Source organism: Lygodium microphyllum, chromosome 23 (genome assembly GCF_053477565.2).
Source record: "Lygodium microphyllum isolate KBCC chromosome 23, Lygodium_microphyllum_v1.1.10, whole genome shotgun sequence".
Classification (NCBI taxonomy): domain Eukaryota; kingdom Viridiplantae; phylum Streptophyta; class Polypodiopsida; order Schizaeales; family Lygodiaceae; genus Lygodium; species Lygodium microphyllum.
In genome coordinates this window covers 71,220,338-71,236,043 of record NC_141157.1, presented here as the reverse complement: position 1 = coordinate 71,236,043, position 15,706 = coordinate 71,220,338, and the positions used below count along the sequence as shown (strand labels likewise).

At 41.7% G+C, this 15,706-nt stretch overlaps 1 protein-coding gene across 2 annotated transcripts; it reads right to left on the bottom strand.

Moving 5' to 3' along the window:
• Positions 1-469: 469 nt before the first annotated feature.
• LOC148016320 (ATP-dependent 6-phosphofructokinase 6-like) lies at positions 470-14,862 on the bottom strand. 2 transcript variants are annotated; one of them, XR_015688156.1, is made up of 15 exons: positions 14,036-14,862; positions 13,603-13,649; positions 13,463-13,502; positions 13,150-13,215; positions 12,883-13,020; positions 9,278-9,436; positions 9,140-9,193; positions 8,528-8,596; positions 5,003-5,132; positions 4,679-4,719; positions 2,267-2,491; positions 2,135-2,183; positions 1,886-2,040; positions 791-1,221; positions 470-709 (listed from the first exon to the last, which is right to left on the bottom strand). XR_015688156.1 is itself a non-coding variant. In XM_087664621.1 (14 exons), exons 1-14 carry the CDS (start codon positions 14,372-14,374, stop codon positions 1,072-1,074), a joined length of 1,662 nt encoding a protein of 553 aa, XP_087520747.1. In that variant the 5' UTR covers positions 14,375-14,862; the 3' UTR covers positions 470-1,071. The 2 variants fall into 2 exon arrangements, 1 of the variants encoding a protein (XP_087520747.1); XM_087664621.1 differs by having other exon boundaries at positions 470-1,221.
• Between the last annotated feature and the right edge of the window lie 844 nt (positions 14,863-15,706).

Genomic DNA, 15,706 nt, shown 5'->3' with positions numbered 1-15,706 from the left:
TCTCTCTCTCTCTCTCTCTCTCTCTCTCTCTCTCTCTCTCAAATGTTTATAGTAGGCATTCATATAGCCCCTTCATTCATGGAATTTATTTTTATCAAGCCCCAAATAGTCCAAGTCTCATGACACCTGGTGTGATTATCTGTGACTTAAATTTTGTGTTTCTTTGAACTGTAAACTTCCCATTAGTCCCAAAAAAGACCAACAAAAAAAAAGCCTTGTGCAAGATGGCGACCAACAAGTTTCAATTGACATCAAGTGAATGTCAATTTTGTGACTGAGTGCTTTAGATATTTACTTGTCTGTGATATGCTGGTAAAAGCCATGGCTCAGACATGTTTCTACATCATTTCCTGATTCAAGCCAAGTACAGTACCAAAAGCTGCTTTTGGCCACAAAAGAACTTAACTTAATAAACCAATGGTGTGCTACTCTTAAGGGAATGATCCCAAAATGTATACAAAAGCACTCGTACCTGGTCAAATTATTGTTATAAAATAATAATACATAGTTTCGCACATGTGATGTCAATTCAAATGTCTTGCTGGGATAAATGGTCATTGGAAGCAACCAAGTTAATCAGAATTCGATGACCAGCACGAACGGTTATTTTTTTAACTCAGACAACCCTGCACCAACTCAAGCTTTCACAGCTCAGTTGGAATGCGCACTAAATTGAGACGAGTAAGTTCACAAGGTTTGAGACTTTGACCTGAGCATATATGAACATATCAGCAATGCAGCTGACCTCTCCAACAATAACTCAAAGCAAGCTTAGGAAGAGTATAAGAACCTGCTGGTGTAACTCCGGCCTTCAAGGCTATCACTATCCTTCAAAACGGTAAGCTAGTGCTACATACATGGCACCACCCAGCCCAAAACACTATCTGCCTGCAAATAGCATTACTGACTCGGGCACCCTGTGCAAATGCAATTATGGTATATGATTTTGGAATCAGTATCCCTAGAATGTCATCATTACGATTGTGCTCCAATATTTCCCGAGTGACTAGGTTGAAACTCTAGGCACATTTCTGAATCTTTACACTCTACCCGTATCTCCAAAATGTTCGCTTAAACACGAACAAGGGCATCCAGATGTTCCTTTACTTTTGCCTCTGCTTCTTCATCAGTGTGCATAAAATGTGGTTGATTGGTTGATGACAGAAGCCTTGCCCACATCCGATCTGTTATACTGACGCGTTTCTGTTTCTCAGTTACTCTCTGCAGTGCCAGTGGAACATCAAAATCAGTAAAATACACTTTATTATAAATAATTTCAATTATTAGAAACTAGGTTATAACACGTCAATCTAGCACAACAATACCTGTGCAACAAGTTATTTTCAGAAAAGATAGACAAACCACCAACAAAAACAAGCCCCTCCCATATTCCAGCAGAGATGGTAAGTACAACAAATGAAAACCAGTCACCAGCTGCCCTAAACGAACATACACGTCCATGCAATGTGGTTCTTGCACAATCTCTTGTTTTCAGTCACACACAGTAATGACTGTCAATTTATTGTTTTTAAACTGAAATGCCAATTTTAAAATGCTGAGATTGCACACTGGCATAGAAATATAACTAACTTAAAAAGCCAAGAAGATTTCAGATGAGAACAGCATACGCAGGACCTTGAAGGTTTCCATGACAGAACCGAACAAACAGCAAGGTTTCAGACGGGCCTGTTTCAAAAGTTGAACTCAAATGTTTTTCATGTTTTGCTGCAACTCTGAAACTGAATAGACAGTTTCCGTGTTTTGCTGCAACCCCAAAACTGTATAGACTAAAACCTAAACCTGAATGGCTTCCTCACTAATACAGTGCAGCCAGTCATAGGAAGTGATACAATGATATAAAGACATGCTAAAAGTGAGTTGTTACCGATGTAGGTATGTAACAATGCCGACCATTAACAGGTCCAACGGTAAAACCACTATATCCTGCCATGGCTCCATGAGTAGCACTTTGAGCGAGAAGTGTGCAATAGACATTATCTGCTGCATTGCTTGGAATTGCACGAATCATGTATGTTGGATCTGTTAAAGCATCATTTCAGAATAAATAAGCATGAAAGTTTGAGCATTATTTCACAACTAGACTTGCTTCAAACTTGGCAGATTGAACACTCACCAATATATTTCAAATTCAGAACATCCTTTCTGGTTTTCAGAAAGTGATCCTGAAATATAAATGTCATGAAAGAAAATTAGAATCGCCAAAATCAGAAACAGAAGCGAGACTTGCACATAAAATTTTACAAACCTTCAATTTTTGCGAAAGCCATAAGCCAACATCAAGGAGAAGACGGTTTCCTGAAGCATCATGAGAATCTGAGGCTTCCATGCTTTCAGCCATCAACTCTTGGCCTGCACCTTCTGCTATGACTATGACTGCATGACCATTTTCATGGAGTCTCTTCTCAATGTATTCATACAGTCCACCTTCACCTTCAAGATAAAAGTGCACTTCCGGTATCAAACAACAGTCCTGCAGCATCATACACACAATCATTAGCAAATAACGCCCAAGTTCAACAACAGTTACAAGAGCAAAATAAAACAAAATGCCTGTAAATTAAAGGCTCAACATCAGAACAATATAAATACCACAGTAATTATTCTGAAGTGGATAATGTAATATAGAGTCCCCAGTATTAAAAGCTTAGAGTAGGTGCTCCTGGACTGCTCAAAGCACCCTGAGAGAATCTGCTAACCGCTTCTACCTCCCTCCATCTTTGATTTTTTCTCCTCCACTTAATCCAACCAGCCAAAAGCGGCTACAAGCCAGTTTGTGTATTGTAGACTGCCACATTTGGGAGGTGAATATGCTAAGGCACCTCCATGACTTAGCAGCTGATGCAGACACCCTTTGAGCAATCATCTACACATGTAGGCACCAGGACAGGTCAAGTGGTACATACACTTCACGGTAAGCCCTGCAACATGGTGCATCACAGCACCCATTATATTGTGTTTCCACATCTAGCCCTGGGGTTCAGACACCTCAACCACATCAGAGGTGTATTCGGTTTCCCAATCCATCATGGCAGCAGACTGGTGTGTATACATGGCTATGCTAGCCATAAGTTCCTCTGATTAGTGGAACTGGCAATCGCTTATGAGAGGTGGTAGAACAAAATAATGGCCATGGGACAGGTCAACCAGTGCCAATATATGCTACAAGCAAATAATATGCTATTCTGGCAAGGGTGACTAAGGAATTCATAAATCTGAAGCCCAAACACTAGAGGCACAGAGGTAGTTATCTAGAGGTGAACAAAGCAGGATAAAAAGCAGAAGGGGCAACAGCGCAGTATGATCCAAGGAGTTTAAAGTTGAAGGACAAGAGGATCTTTGTGGGGCCACAGTCAAGGCACCACGCTAATGAGATAAAGGCAAGATTTCCCCTGATAGGTATAGGTATAGCAAGAGCCATGCTAACGCCCTCCAAGTTCTCGTAACAACTACCTGGACTTGCCTGACCATCTAAGGAAGGTGGCTGCTGACAAGCAAGAGATCTAGACTCCTTAGTTTGTTTGGCTTGATTGCAACTCCTCAATCCAATCCTTAGAAAAACTATTAGCACCCTCCTTGAACATACTGCAAGACTCTCCCCTGTGATGAGCTGAAGTCCCCCTTTTCATCCTCCTCTGACTACCCTGGGGGGCCGTTATTGCTACTGAAAGATCGTTGCTAACCTCATGGCACACTCCAAGGTGCCCTGCTTCTGTGCCTTCACATCAACAAAAATGGTGTCTGACAAACCATCCAACAAATTTGGTCACTAGGTCCTCACAGATCAATGAGATAAAATGCATGAATAAATATTCAGTAAAGCAGGTCAAGGGAACATGTACACCTCCATTGCTCTTCTACTTTAAGGAATCCCAGGGTGCATCTTGTGTGATTTGCCAGAGGCACCAACAAACGTCTCCAAAGGCAAACAGGAGGAAGAACCGCCATGCTAGAAAACAGCAAAGAATTGACTGGACAAGCATGGAGAAAGAATAAATAATGGTCTGTAGAGACATCCCAGAGGCTGAGATCTCAAGACAATGTAAGAACAGAGGGGAAAAAGAGGTAGGTCTGGTCAACTCTCATGCTCTGGAGAAACACTGACAACACAGCTATTTTTGTCCAACTATTTGCAAACCAAGCTAGTTGAACTCGTCTTGTTGGGAGAGGGAGGTGTAGGGTTAAAATAATCTAACCAATTTGCACTGTCTTGATCAGGGCAAACTTGCCATCTGTATCCCACCACTGCCCTCTTCACTCACCAAATATAAGGTTTTCCTTGCCTGTTTGTAGGCTTCAAACTCCTCAACAGCATAACCAACGACAGACATGGCCCATTAAAGTTAAAGAGACCTTTGAATCATTCTTGTTATCTTTGTGCTGTCCCCTTATTCTTACTACAACCCACTGCTTCCAGCATCAGCCACTGCTTATGAGCTACGGAGGTAGCAACCGGCTCAATTTGTATATGACTGAGCTGCCTCAAGCTGTATGGCATTTGTTCAAGCTTACTGAATACCATAATTTCAGCCGATAGTATAAGCTGACCCCCAAGTCTATTGTAATGTAGGTATAGAGCGACGACAGTCATGTGAACCTTCACATATCAGTTGCTGAACTTAGACTTGTAAACAAAATCAACTTTAGTGAGATCTCTTACCACATCCCGGCTCGCAAGTGTTGCATACATCGCAATATACCCTGTCAAAGCATATCCAGGTGGCAATTGAAGAAGATTAGATTACTATAGATTCTGAATCAATATCAACAAGACGAGAGCTTAGTGACTTTTGAACCTCAACAAAACTGTGAAACACATGCAGAGCAATCAGTTTTTAGGTCTAATGTGCGAATGCACACACATGCAGCAGTTACAAAACAATATTGCCTTGCCTTAAATGAACAAAACTAGTGGACTTGTTACAGTCAGAATAACAGAAGGTGCAATCTATCTACAAACAAAAATGTATATGAGAAAATATACCACTATATCTGCCCATCAATTTAACAAGTCCAATTCCATTCTGCACACTCGCAGCTTCAACATGTGCCGCATTAATAGCCCTTTGCGCTTCCTCCACAGCAGTGTCAAAGCCAAAAGACCTGTCAATAACCTGTAGAAGCGATAGGGAATGAACTTCGTGTTTTAAATCTCACTTATCTTCCGTAAAGAACAAAGGCTTCTTGTAATTCTAAATAATTGATGAACATTTCAAATATAGCTTGGAATTGCTTCACTCATTCATTAAATAAGTTCAAGTTGTTGGACTCATATCTTCCAAAAGACTAACATAGAAGAAAGTAAAAAAAAGATCATTCAGCCATCTTTCCTTCCCCCTGCCCCTGTTTTTAAACATACCTAGCAATGCAACATATCATGGGCAAACACCCAGACACCCACCCACACCCACCCCCCCCCCCCCAAAAAAAAAAACAAAAAAAAGGACACGCAAAAAAAAAGTGAAGTGCAACACATTGTGTGATGCCCACCCACCCTCCCTCTCTCTCACTACTACTAGGTCTTTTTTTATTTGGTGATTTTACGTTATCCTAACCCACAAAACCAGATTTAGATCTTGCTCTTCTTCATTAGATGCCCATAGGGATGTAGGAATTGAACTCAAGACCTGCTGGTCCCATGCATTCAAAACTTCAATCTACCTACCAAGCTACACCTGTTTGGTCATGTAGTGCTGCGTGTGAGTGTGGGGTTGGGGTGGGGTGTATGAATAAACAGAATAGAAATGTGTACAAAAGGCCATCTGGCCAACCAACTAGAGCTAGAAAGCAACCCAAGTGTGAGAGTGCCAACGGAAGAGGATGCACTACAGCAAGATGAGAAACAATGAATGCAAGAAGGGAAACTTAGTTGAATAGTGGAAGGAAGTTGATACAAGACTCAGCCCTTGCACATGCTGCAAGGTGGTGTTGTGGTGAGGATGCTCAGAGAGAAGGCAGGAGACAAAAGACATCAATCACTGGAGTGATTGTCGATCAACTAATAGGGGAGCCTATAAAAAGGAAACACTCAACTAAAATCTTTTGGACAGTGACCAAATCCTCTAGGACAGCGTTCTGGGCCAAAAAGATGGATGAGTCCAAAAAATAGGGACAAAGAACAAATTGTCCAAAAGTAACCAAAATGATTAGACCCAAACAAAGCTCCTAACGTCCCTTAGTATAGGGCTCGCAACCATGAGATGGCCACAACCACTAACACCCTCTCTTGAATTGTGGGTGTGCCTAAACTTGCAAGGGACGCATATGATGAAGTGAAGGCAATGAAAGACCCTTCATGGAGATGTCTGCCACTTATCCACCATGGGGCAGTCAGTAAACCAGCTCCAAATCCCAGACCTAGATGTACTTTGAGCGAGCATGATATATTTGACTCATAGCAATGGCCAGGCAACTCTGATTGTCACCACAAATAATTATGGAAAGCTGCACAAGTAGCTTTATACTCTGCCTCTATGGAAGAAAAACCAACAATGGGCTATCGCTTGCTGCTCCAAGAAATGGCACCAAAATCCAAATAAATTAAGAAATTTTAGCAGATCTCCAAGAGTTTATGTCGACTAACCAATTCAAATCTGCCTGACCTGTCAAAGAGACTCCCTTCCATAGAAGTTCCCATGTATCAAGGTGCCCTGCAAGTACCACAAAACTTGCAACGGGGCCTGTCAATGAGGCTGAAGAGGTCTTTGCATGAAAGAGCTCAAGGAGTACATAAGAAGGCTTTGAATGGGTATAAATGAGCCAAATCAAGGACCCAATCAAGTGTCTGTACCTAGTGACATTTGTCACTTGGGACAACTTGGACTACGGTTCCACGGGGCACAAACTTGGCCTACAAGCAGTCATGCAAAAGGCTGTCAACAGCTCAGCCACAAATCTCTGCTATGAGATTAAAATGTCAATTGGCATCTGCAACATCTCTAGCCCAAGGAAAAAGTGAAGGAGGCCAAGATTTGTCACCTCAAACTCCGTGCTCGGCATCTCTCTAGAGTGTGCAATGTGCTCACTACGACTCCCAATAATGATCAAGTCATTGATATAAAGACTGACAGCTCACCACTACATCTGACAATCTAAAGTAAAGGTTGGGGTTTCATAATTTGACTGCCAAAAGCCATGGTCAAGAAAGAAACGGTCTATCCACTAATACCAAGCTCAAAGTGTTTTGCTTTAGGCCATAGATGGCCTTTCACAAGCAGTAAACCTGATCCTCTAACCTCAGGACACAGAAACACAGTGGCTGCTCAACATAAACCTCCTAAAAATCGCCACTCAAGAAGGCTGAGTTCACATCCATCTGGTAAATTGGCCATCTGTGATGTGCAGCAATTGTCAAGACCATCCTAATGGTTGACATATAAGCCATGGGGACAAAGGTCTCTAGATAGTCCAAGCCAAGCTTCTTGGCAACAAGCCTTGCTTTGCACTTGTCCAAGGTCCCATCAGCCCGGTACTTGGTCTCGTAGACCCATCTAACCCAAGTCACCTTCCTCCATAGAGGACTACATAAGTGTGATTCCAGTCAATGGAATCAAGCTCATCCTAGATGGTGCTATTCCAAACATCCTAATGTCAAAGCCTCCCCAATTGAAGTAGGCTCTCCATCCTCTATAATTCTTGCACACAAGGGCATAGTTCATACTAAGCAAACCAACATGCTATTGCTGTCTCTGCAATCGTTGTGTATCCTTTGTGATCTCCTAAGGCCATCCTGAATGGTCTCTGGAAAAGCCCAAATGGCATCACAAGAAACTCAAGTACAGTACTCAATGCACATGCACCATGAACCATGTTTTTTCTAAACCAAAAGAATAGATGAGCAAAAAGGGGATGAGCTAAGCTGAACCAGCCCCTTGTCCACTACATGCTTCACCTATGCCATAATTGCTTATTGTTGGGCTGCAGTCACTCTATATGCTGGCCAATTCAGTGGAGTACTGCTTGGCACTAGATCAATGCCATGATCCTCAGACCTCTCAGGTGGAAGGGGTGGGTCGGTGGGTGTGTGGGTGTGGGTGTGGGTGTGTGCACGTGCGCGTGTAGATATGTATGCATATATGTACATCCACGCATACATAATGGCAGAGCTCCTATTCAAGTAAAACTGTGGCGTGTGTGTACATTTGACCACTATCGTACAAGAGATGATGGTGCAGTGGCAGATGCAAAGAGGAGGGCCTATTCAAAATACTGATTGGACAGAAACACAAACAACAAACACAGAAGGGTGTGTGCTGGCAATAAAGAAGCTAAAGTCCTACTTCTAGAAACTTCAGCAGCACACAGCATGTGATTATGCTGCCCATACGAAGTATGCATTACCTTATGTAAAATAAACTTACCATTGGCTTTCTCTTGGAGAAAACTAAAAGACAGTTTAATTTGTGAAAAATCAGGAAGGTGCCAACAGATGAAACATTAGTAACAAATGGTTGACTCTTGAACTATCTCGACATATATTTAAAATATCAGGGAAAGGCAATCAGCATACGTCAATGTCATTGTCAATAGTTTTCGGTATGCCCGCAACAGCAACTTTTAATCCACGCCGCCTGACTTCCTGCAAGCAACACAAGGAAAATCACTTGGCTGGAAAGTTGAAAAATGGCAAATGTGCAAGCCTTCTCATTTAATTAGTATAGGTTGAATTGAGGAACTTAATTTAGTAAGGAATCTCAAAGACAATGTATCAAAAAGCAAAATGTGACCAAACACTATTTTTCTACTAATCAATTTTTTATGAAAGAATTTATAGAGGGAAAATGAAACTTGCAGTGATTGTCTTCCAACAAATTGGTGAATTTGCCCTGACAAACTTTGCAAATTAAAAAATAGCATTCCATTTTATTCAAGATATGTCTTTTATGATGTAGAGCAGTATTGGGGTTGTGCATATTATAAACTTGATAGATGGCAAGAATATTATAATTGTCTCAAGTCCCTTGATTTTACTGCAATCAAGCATAGTTGCAAAACATTCTGCTAGCAAGTCCACTATCCATCATACAGCAGGCATACAGGTTCCTTCTTTTAAATATGCCTATCATGTTAGAATAGCACCAAATAAATCCAAAGAAACCAGAATGGAAATGACTGGAAGTACCTCATATATAAGAGCAGCCCCTTTTTGTGTCCCCTCACCCCCGACAATGTACACCTAACCAGACAATAAACATGACATGTTTTACAAAAGGCGTCCAAGAAAACCAATAACCACCTAGAGACCTTAAGCCTTGTGTACCTGATTTATGCCACGATCCTGAATACTGTTGACAATCTTAGTTGTTTGATGGCCTCCGCGTGATGTACCAAGTATAGTGCCTCCACGTTTATGGATATCATTTACAACCTTAGGATTCAATGGTATTGTGTTCCGTGCGTAAAATCCCCTATAACCACCCTGCCATAAAAATAGAAGCATACAGACAACTGTTTATGATTTTCTGAATCAGAGTGTGTGCATTACTTCTTCAAATCAGGACAGAATCTTAAAGAAAGCAATCAAACAGCACCTAATATGGACTAGCTTAAAGTTTCCATCTTAACAGTTTATTCTGCTTCTTGTTTCCTTGAAAATTCAATGAGCTGATTGACAAATTTGGGTGGCAATTATCTGCCCATGATCACAATGTCCATCTTTAGAATGGACAATGCTTGAAAAACATTGTAAGCAATCAGATTACAACATAAGGCATGCTTAGAGGTCACTAGTGGGGGTGCAGTCAACTATTATGTAGATCTTTGATGCCATAGCAATGAACAGTGGAGATAGAAAGATATTTCAATTCTGCAATAAGATACCTTAACAATCAACCCCTGCAAGTGCATGTATATAGATGTCAACCAAAATAGATAAAGCACCACCTTAAGTGAAATCAAATACACCGGTGGGCTTTTTCAAGTGAATGGGAATGACCAAATATTAAATCAGGTGTACAATGCATATATCCTAGATCTCCAACTACTGAATTTGATTTCCTACGGTACCACTCACACAGCAGATCATCAACTTGCAAGAGCTTGTGAGCTATAGGTACAACTTACAAAGTACAAGATCCTCAGCTTCATGAAACATATCGGAACTAAAATCTATGGCACCGCTACTCATGTCCTGTAGGTACAGGGTGCACACACTAGTAGACAACCAAGTCCAACTTTTCATTGGAATAGCCAATCGACCTTTTTCATGCCTCTAGAGGTGAAAGCCAATTCAACCATTATCACATTAGCAATACACTATTATGCCTAAAAAACTACAGCTAAAGATTCCAACACACTTCTCAATTGAGATATTGCAATGGTCACTCGTGTTTGGGTGCTAGGCATAATCCTACTGCACTAAGACAAGAACAAATGACTGAGCACACTATGAGCACATTGATTTATCCTAAGGGTGGAACTCTTCTTGATTGAGAATATTCTGTGCATCCCCTAAGTTCCATGAAAAGTTCATTCTAGGGTGGTTCCATGTTTGAGGCTGAAGTCCATATTCGTTTTTGAGGTACTTTGTGAATTTCCCTGAGGTGATTTTCTTATGGAAAAACCCCGACCAAAATGTGACGTCCACATAACCAGGAAATAGTGTTGCACCATCCCGTGCCAATCTTCTCTCCTCCATCCCATGCTAATCTTGTTTCCATATACCTTTACAAATAGAAACACTAATTGGCCTATCGAGAGCAGTCCTATTGCAATAAAATATGAGTGGATCATGCAACTAAGCCACACTTTCAGCTCCTTGATTTATCCCAATGGTAGAACTCTTGTCAAAAGAATAAAATGTGCATCCTCCAAGTTCAGTGAACATTTCAATCTAGAGTTCCATATGTCAATACAATTATAGTTACTTTCCAAGGTATTTTGTGGATTTCCATGACAAGGTATTTTTATCAGAAATCCCTACCAAAATGTTGTCTAAGTAGAATTAAAGGCACACATGGCATGGAAATGGTGTTATACCATCCCATTTCAATCTTGCCTTCAGATAATTTCACTTGTGAAGACATCAATGGCCTATCAGGAACTTTTTGCTCTAGGCAAAACAGAGCTAGCTGAGACTGAAACACAGCCAATAACAATGAGCCCTTCATGGTGATAGGTCATGCCTGAGTTGTGGTATACAAGCAGCATTATAACAGGGCAACCATCTGATGGCTTATGAAAGCATAAAGCTCAAGGTGGCACAGTTAAATTACGCCACATATGACAAGAACTGTTGGCTATCATGCAACATGCATGACTCGAAGAAATGGAGGTATATCTTATTGAACCCGATTTTGGAATCAAGACAAAGCAGCAAGCTCTGGGGTGGTGGCCATTTCTTTCCGAGGTTAGCTTCAAGATTCAGCTGGGAAAGAAAATACAGTGGCTCCTGGCAAATGCGTTACACAAGTGGCCCCAGCCAGTGATTGTGTTCCCTTTGTGTGGAGTCAAACTTCTTCACTCTTGTGAAAGTGCTCATGAAGCTGATCCTGAGTTTGGTCCAGAGAAGCATGGATGCTAGCATGGTCTACATTTTGAGTTTGTGTGAAGGGATGAGAGAACTTGTCACTATGATTGACTTTGCCTCACTGATGCAAGACCTTACGGGCCTACTATTCTCCAGGTGATTGACTTTGTCTCGCTAATGCAAGACCTTACGGGCCTACTATTCTCCAGGTGATTGACTTTGTCTCACTGATGCAAGACATTACAGGCCTACTATTCTCTAGGAAGCCCATGATGCACCAACTGCGAGGTATCATGGTGGAGGCTTTACCCTTGAGAAGTTACTCAGCTCTTCTTTTGACCTTAGATGAAGCAAGAAGTTTAGCAATACATAAGTGGATGCCAAGCATGCCAGACCACGAGCAACCAGAAGGTGATGGGTAAGTTGCACCCATCGTCTCAGAAGAATGCTTCCATGGATTTCACAACCAGCCTCCTAAAGAGCAACAGGTTCTAGAGTGATGCTATTTTTACTGAGGTGGACAGGTTCAACAAGCAAGTGAGGCTGACTCCATGCAAGTCCAACATGGATGAGTTGGAGATGCAAGGCTCTCCATCAAGGCAATCTACATGCAGTATAGATTTCTATAAGGTTGCCCGCTAAGCCCTAGGGAAAGGCACAGAAGTGTCTATTTATGTGAACACCCCCATGTGAGTAGGCATTAACAAAAAAGTTATTTGCAGAAGAGACTTCAGGAAAATGAGAGGGTTAGGGGCATAAGTGACTTAAAACTCAAGAGGCATTAATGAGAAGAACAGGAAAACAAGTGCCTTGATAAATGTGAAGGTAGCACAGAGAAATCACGTTATTAAAACAAACAGAGAGAGAGAGAGAGAGAGATTTCTATTTTAAAAAAACTAGGTGAGGCTGGATACTACAGGTAACAGGGCTTGTGGCCGAGGCACCCTGTTTTTTCATGCACTTCTGGAGGCACCTTGACACAGCTGGGGCCCTGGGAGGATCATTGAAAGGAAAGGTTGGGTCTAAAGCCTAACCCTCATCGTTGCTACTGCAGCTATAAGAAGACTTTCCATATTATCCAAGCTGACTCACACAACATATTGTGATCAAAAGCTATGAAAAATTATTCGGCCAGCATTTTCAAGACTAAGACAAGGAAGACACCCTGAATTGGTTCTTGATTGGAAATCAAAAAATTAGCAGTCTGTTTAATGCAGAGCGAACTAACAATAAGCTCCATGCAATAAGTTATAATTACTGTCTATGTGAAAACAACCTTCCCTCCTCCTTACAACCAATCTGATTTAACTGCAAAGGGAACATAGTCATACAAACAAGGACAAACAATCTGCATAAGAATATAAGAATTTGAATTCAGGAAAAGGAGATTTACTTACTTCCATACCAATAATGTCTCTAACACCATATTGGTTCCATAGGCCACATACTACCTCACGTATCACTGTGTTAAGACCTGGACATAGTCCCCCGCATGTAACAATGCAGGCATGTACTTCTTCTGGCATGAAATAGACCTGTAATTTAGCACTGCATCAATTCCTAGTACAGTGGAAAGGCAAACAATATCTTTGTATGTTGCTGCCTGAGTTACAATGATCATTGTGTAAAAAAATTAAAATAGGTAGTTGCTGTTTGAAACAGACCTTCTCTCTAGGACCAGCACGTCGAAAATGGATCCCATCACCCAAATGGGAGAGTTTTTCAACAACCTGCAAAGGCCAACCCTCAGAATTTTTCATTACAGCATCATTGGTCTTGTAATTGAAATGTATCTTCCCATTCTGGGATAAAATTTAATACACCATCAGTTTAATCCATAGTGCAGACCACTAGGCTATACACTGCCCACATCAGGCTTTCAAACATAAAACACACAAGCAAAAACATTGGTGCCAGTGGAAATAAGGCATCTAATTGTTAATGATTCATACACGTTCAGGCCAGTGCACAACTTACACTTTTGGCGACAACATCTTCCGGATGAACAAAATACTGCCTGCAATAAAAAGGGTCTCACAGTTAAGTTAGCACATAAAAGACTGTTATAAGGTCTGCAAACAAACATTTTTAGTGAAAGCTCACGGTAATCTTCTCACCTCATCGTTGAGTAAGCTGAATTGTAATTAAGGGGACTTGGATATGCCTGTAGAATGGACAAGGATCAAAAATTACTCAATGTCACAAAGGTCTGGCAGATATATTGATGTTACAAACCATCAATTTGATTTAGACAATCAACTATGACCACATCAAACGTATGATCATGTGGATGATCAGTGTAGGCGTGCAAAAACCAGCAAATTTCTTCCAAATGCAGTAATGCTGTGACTAGTGACCATGTATGAACACTTTCTTCACCATGGTGTGTTATGAGATTTCACTGGCCTATTCGGTGCATTAACTTAACTTTCAACAAGGACCTATCCTCAAGCAGCCTTTTTCTTGTAAATATTTAGACCAGCACAGAGCTAAGACTGGTTATGATTAAACTTTTTTTACTCAAGCACATCTGAAGCATTCCAGATATACCTTTAGATCAGGAAGCCAATCAGTAATGTGAGGCACGTCCTCAAGCACTGCTCCAGTGGCCCCGATGCATTTTTTGACTTGCATGACAATCTTCAAACCATGGCCGGGATGATTATGTCTTCGCGTTGTATGACATTCAAGCTTGAGAGCCGTGCTAAGCTTAGCAGCGTTCTCTCCTTGCAGCCAGATACCCTTCTGAATGGTCCTTTTAGCAGGCCTTGTACCCTGATACCCATTCGAGAAAGAAGAGAGCGCAGCCCTTGCAGGCGCGAATTCTAAGCCATGTGGTGCGGTATTCTGCAGGGATGACGAGCAGGACCATTGCTGCTGGGACGCCATGTCAGAAGAAAAGAGGGGAGGAAAAAAAAAATTATAGGAGTGTGATATATCGACTGGAGGTGATGTGATCGGTGAGTGAAGATGATCAGGGAGGCCTGATCTTTGTGATGAAACTTCTTGTCACAGGTGCTATGAATTTGATAGGAAACGCAGGGAGAAACCTCTAAGATGATCAAGCAGGCGTGATCTTGGTGAGTGAATATGTGATTTGCTAGAGGATGCAGAAGAAATCTCTGATGGAAGGTTTTGTGACAATGTGTAGAAGGGATTAGGCAGTATAAATATGGAAGGAAATTGGACGAAAGAGCAATTGCTGAGTCAGATTCGAGGGGCTTTTGCCTCAGCGAACAGAATTTGAAGGGAAGACGAATGGAGGAAGCACATGGACTACACATACACAGAAGGAAAAGCTCGCCCAGGAAGGGAAAAGGGAAGCAGAAATAGCGATGGAGGGGGCCACATCGAACCGAATGAATTATGGTGAGAGAGACTCCTTCCATTTGGCAGCCTCCCAGAGCGTGGGGAGCCTCCCCCCCAAAGCCCCCGTTCTCATGCATCTTGTCAGTAGCATAACCTTACAAAGCCAGAGGCTTGAGGGTTTGGCCCTCTAATAGCATCTGCAGAAAACCTTTCACAAGAAGAAGTTTCTGGCATTTTCCCACGTGGGCGAACAAGCTCTCCTCCCTTGCTTTTCCTTGTAGTGTTCAACATCATGAGCTTTTTTGCAAGGGAGGCGTCATATACCTAGCCAAGTGTGATTGGGGGGCAAGGGGCTACCGATGGAAAAGCGGATCGTTGCGCTTGTTTTTTTCCTACAGTGTTCAACATCATGAGCGTTTACGAAAGAGGGACTGCAAACCTAACTAAGTGCAGTTGGGGACAGGCAAGAATGTGGGGATTAAAGTGGGGAGCTACCCAAAATTTCTCGTGTCTCCCTCAACAATTTTGTTGTCTAGGAACCTCAGGCCAGTTTCATAAATGTCCTAAAAACAAATGCACCTAAATGGACTCTTAGTTCACTTTGACCAACTACCCCTCACAAAAGAAGTTGCAAATGTTGTGCAAAGAGCTAAAAAAGTGACAATGTCCATTCAAATTTTCAATCCACTTGATGAAAGTTAAGTGAAATGCCATATTAGTTACAAAACCACCAGTGGAGCACCAAGAGAGACCAATCCTGGCTCCTTGTTTTTCTTCCCATTGATATCCTACGCACTTTTTTCAGGCCCTCGTTTTTTGCAGTCAAGCACACGAATGGGTATTGAACCACGGGTCTCTATTTAAAGGTCAACACATTATTTATTTAGCAAGGTGTTGTTCAATCAAGGTGCT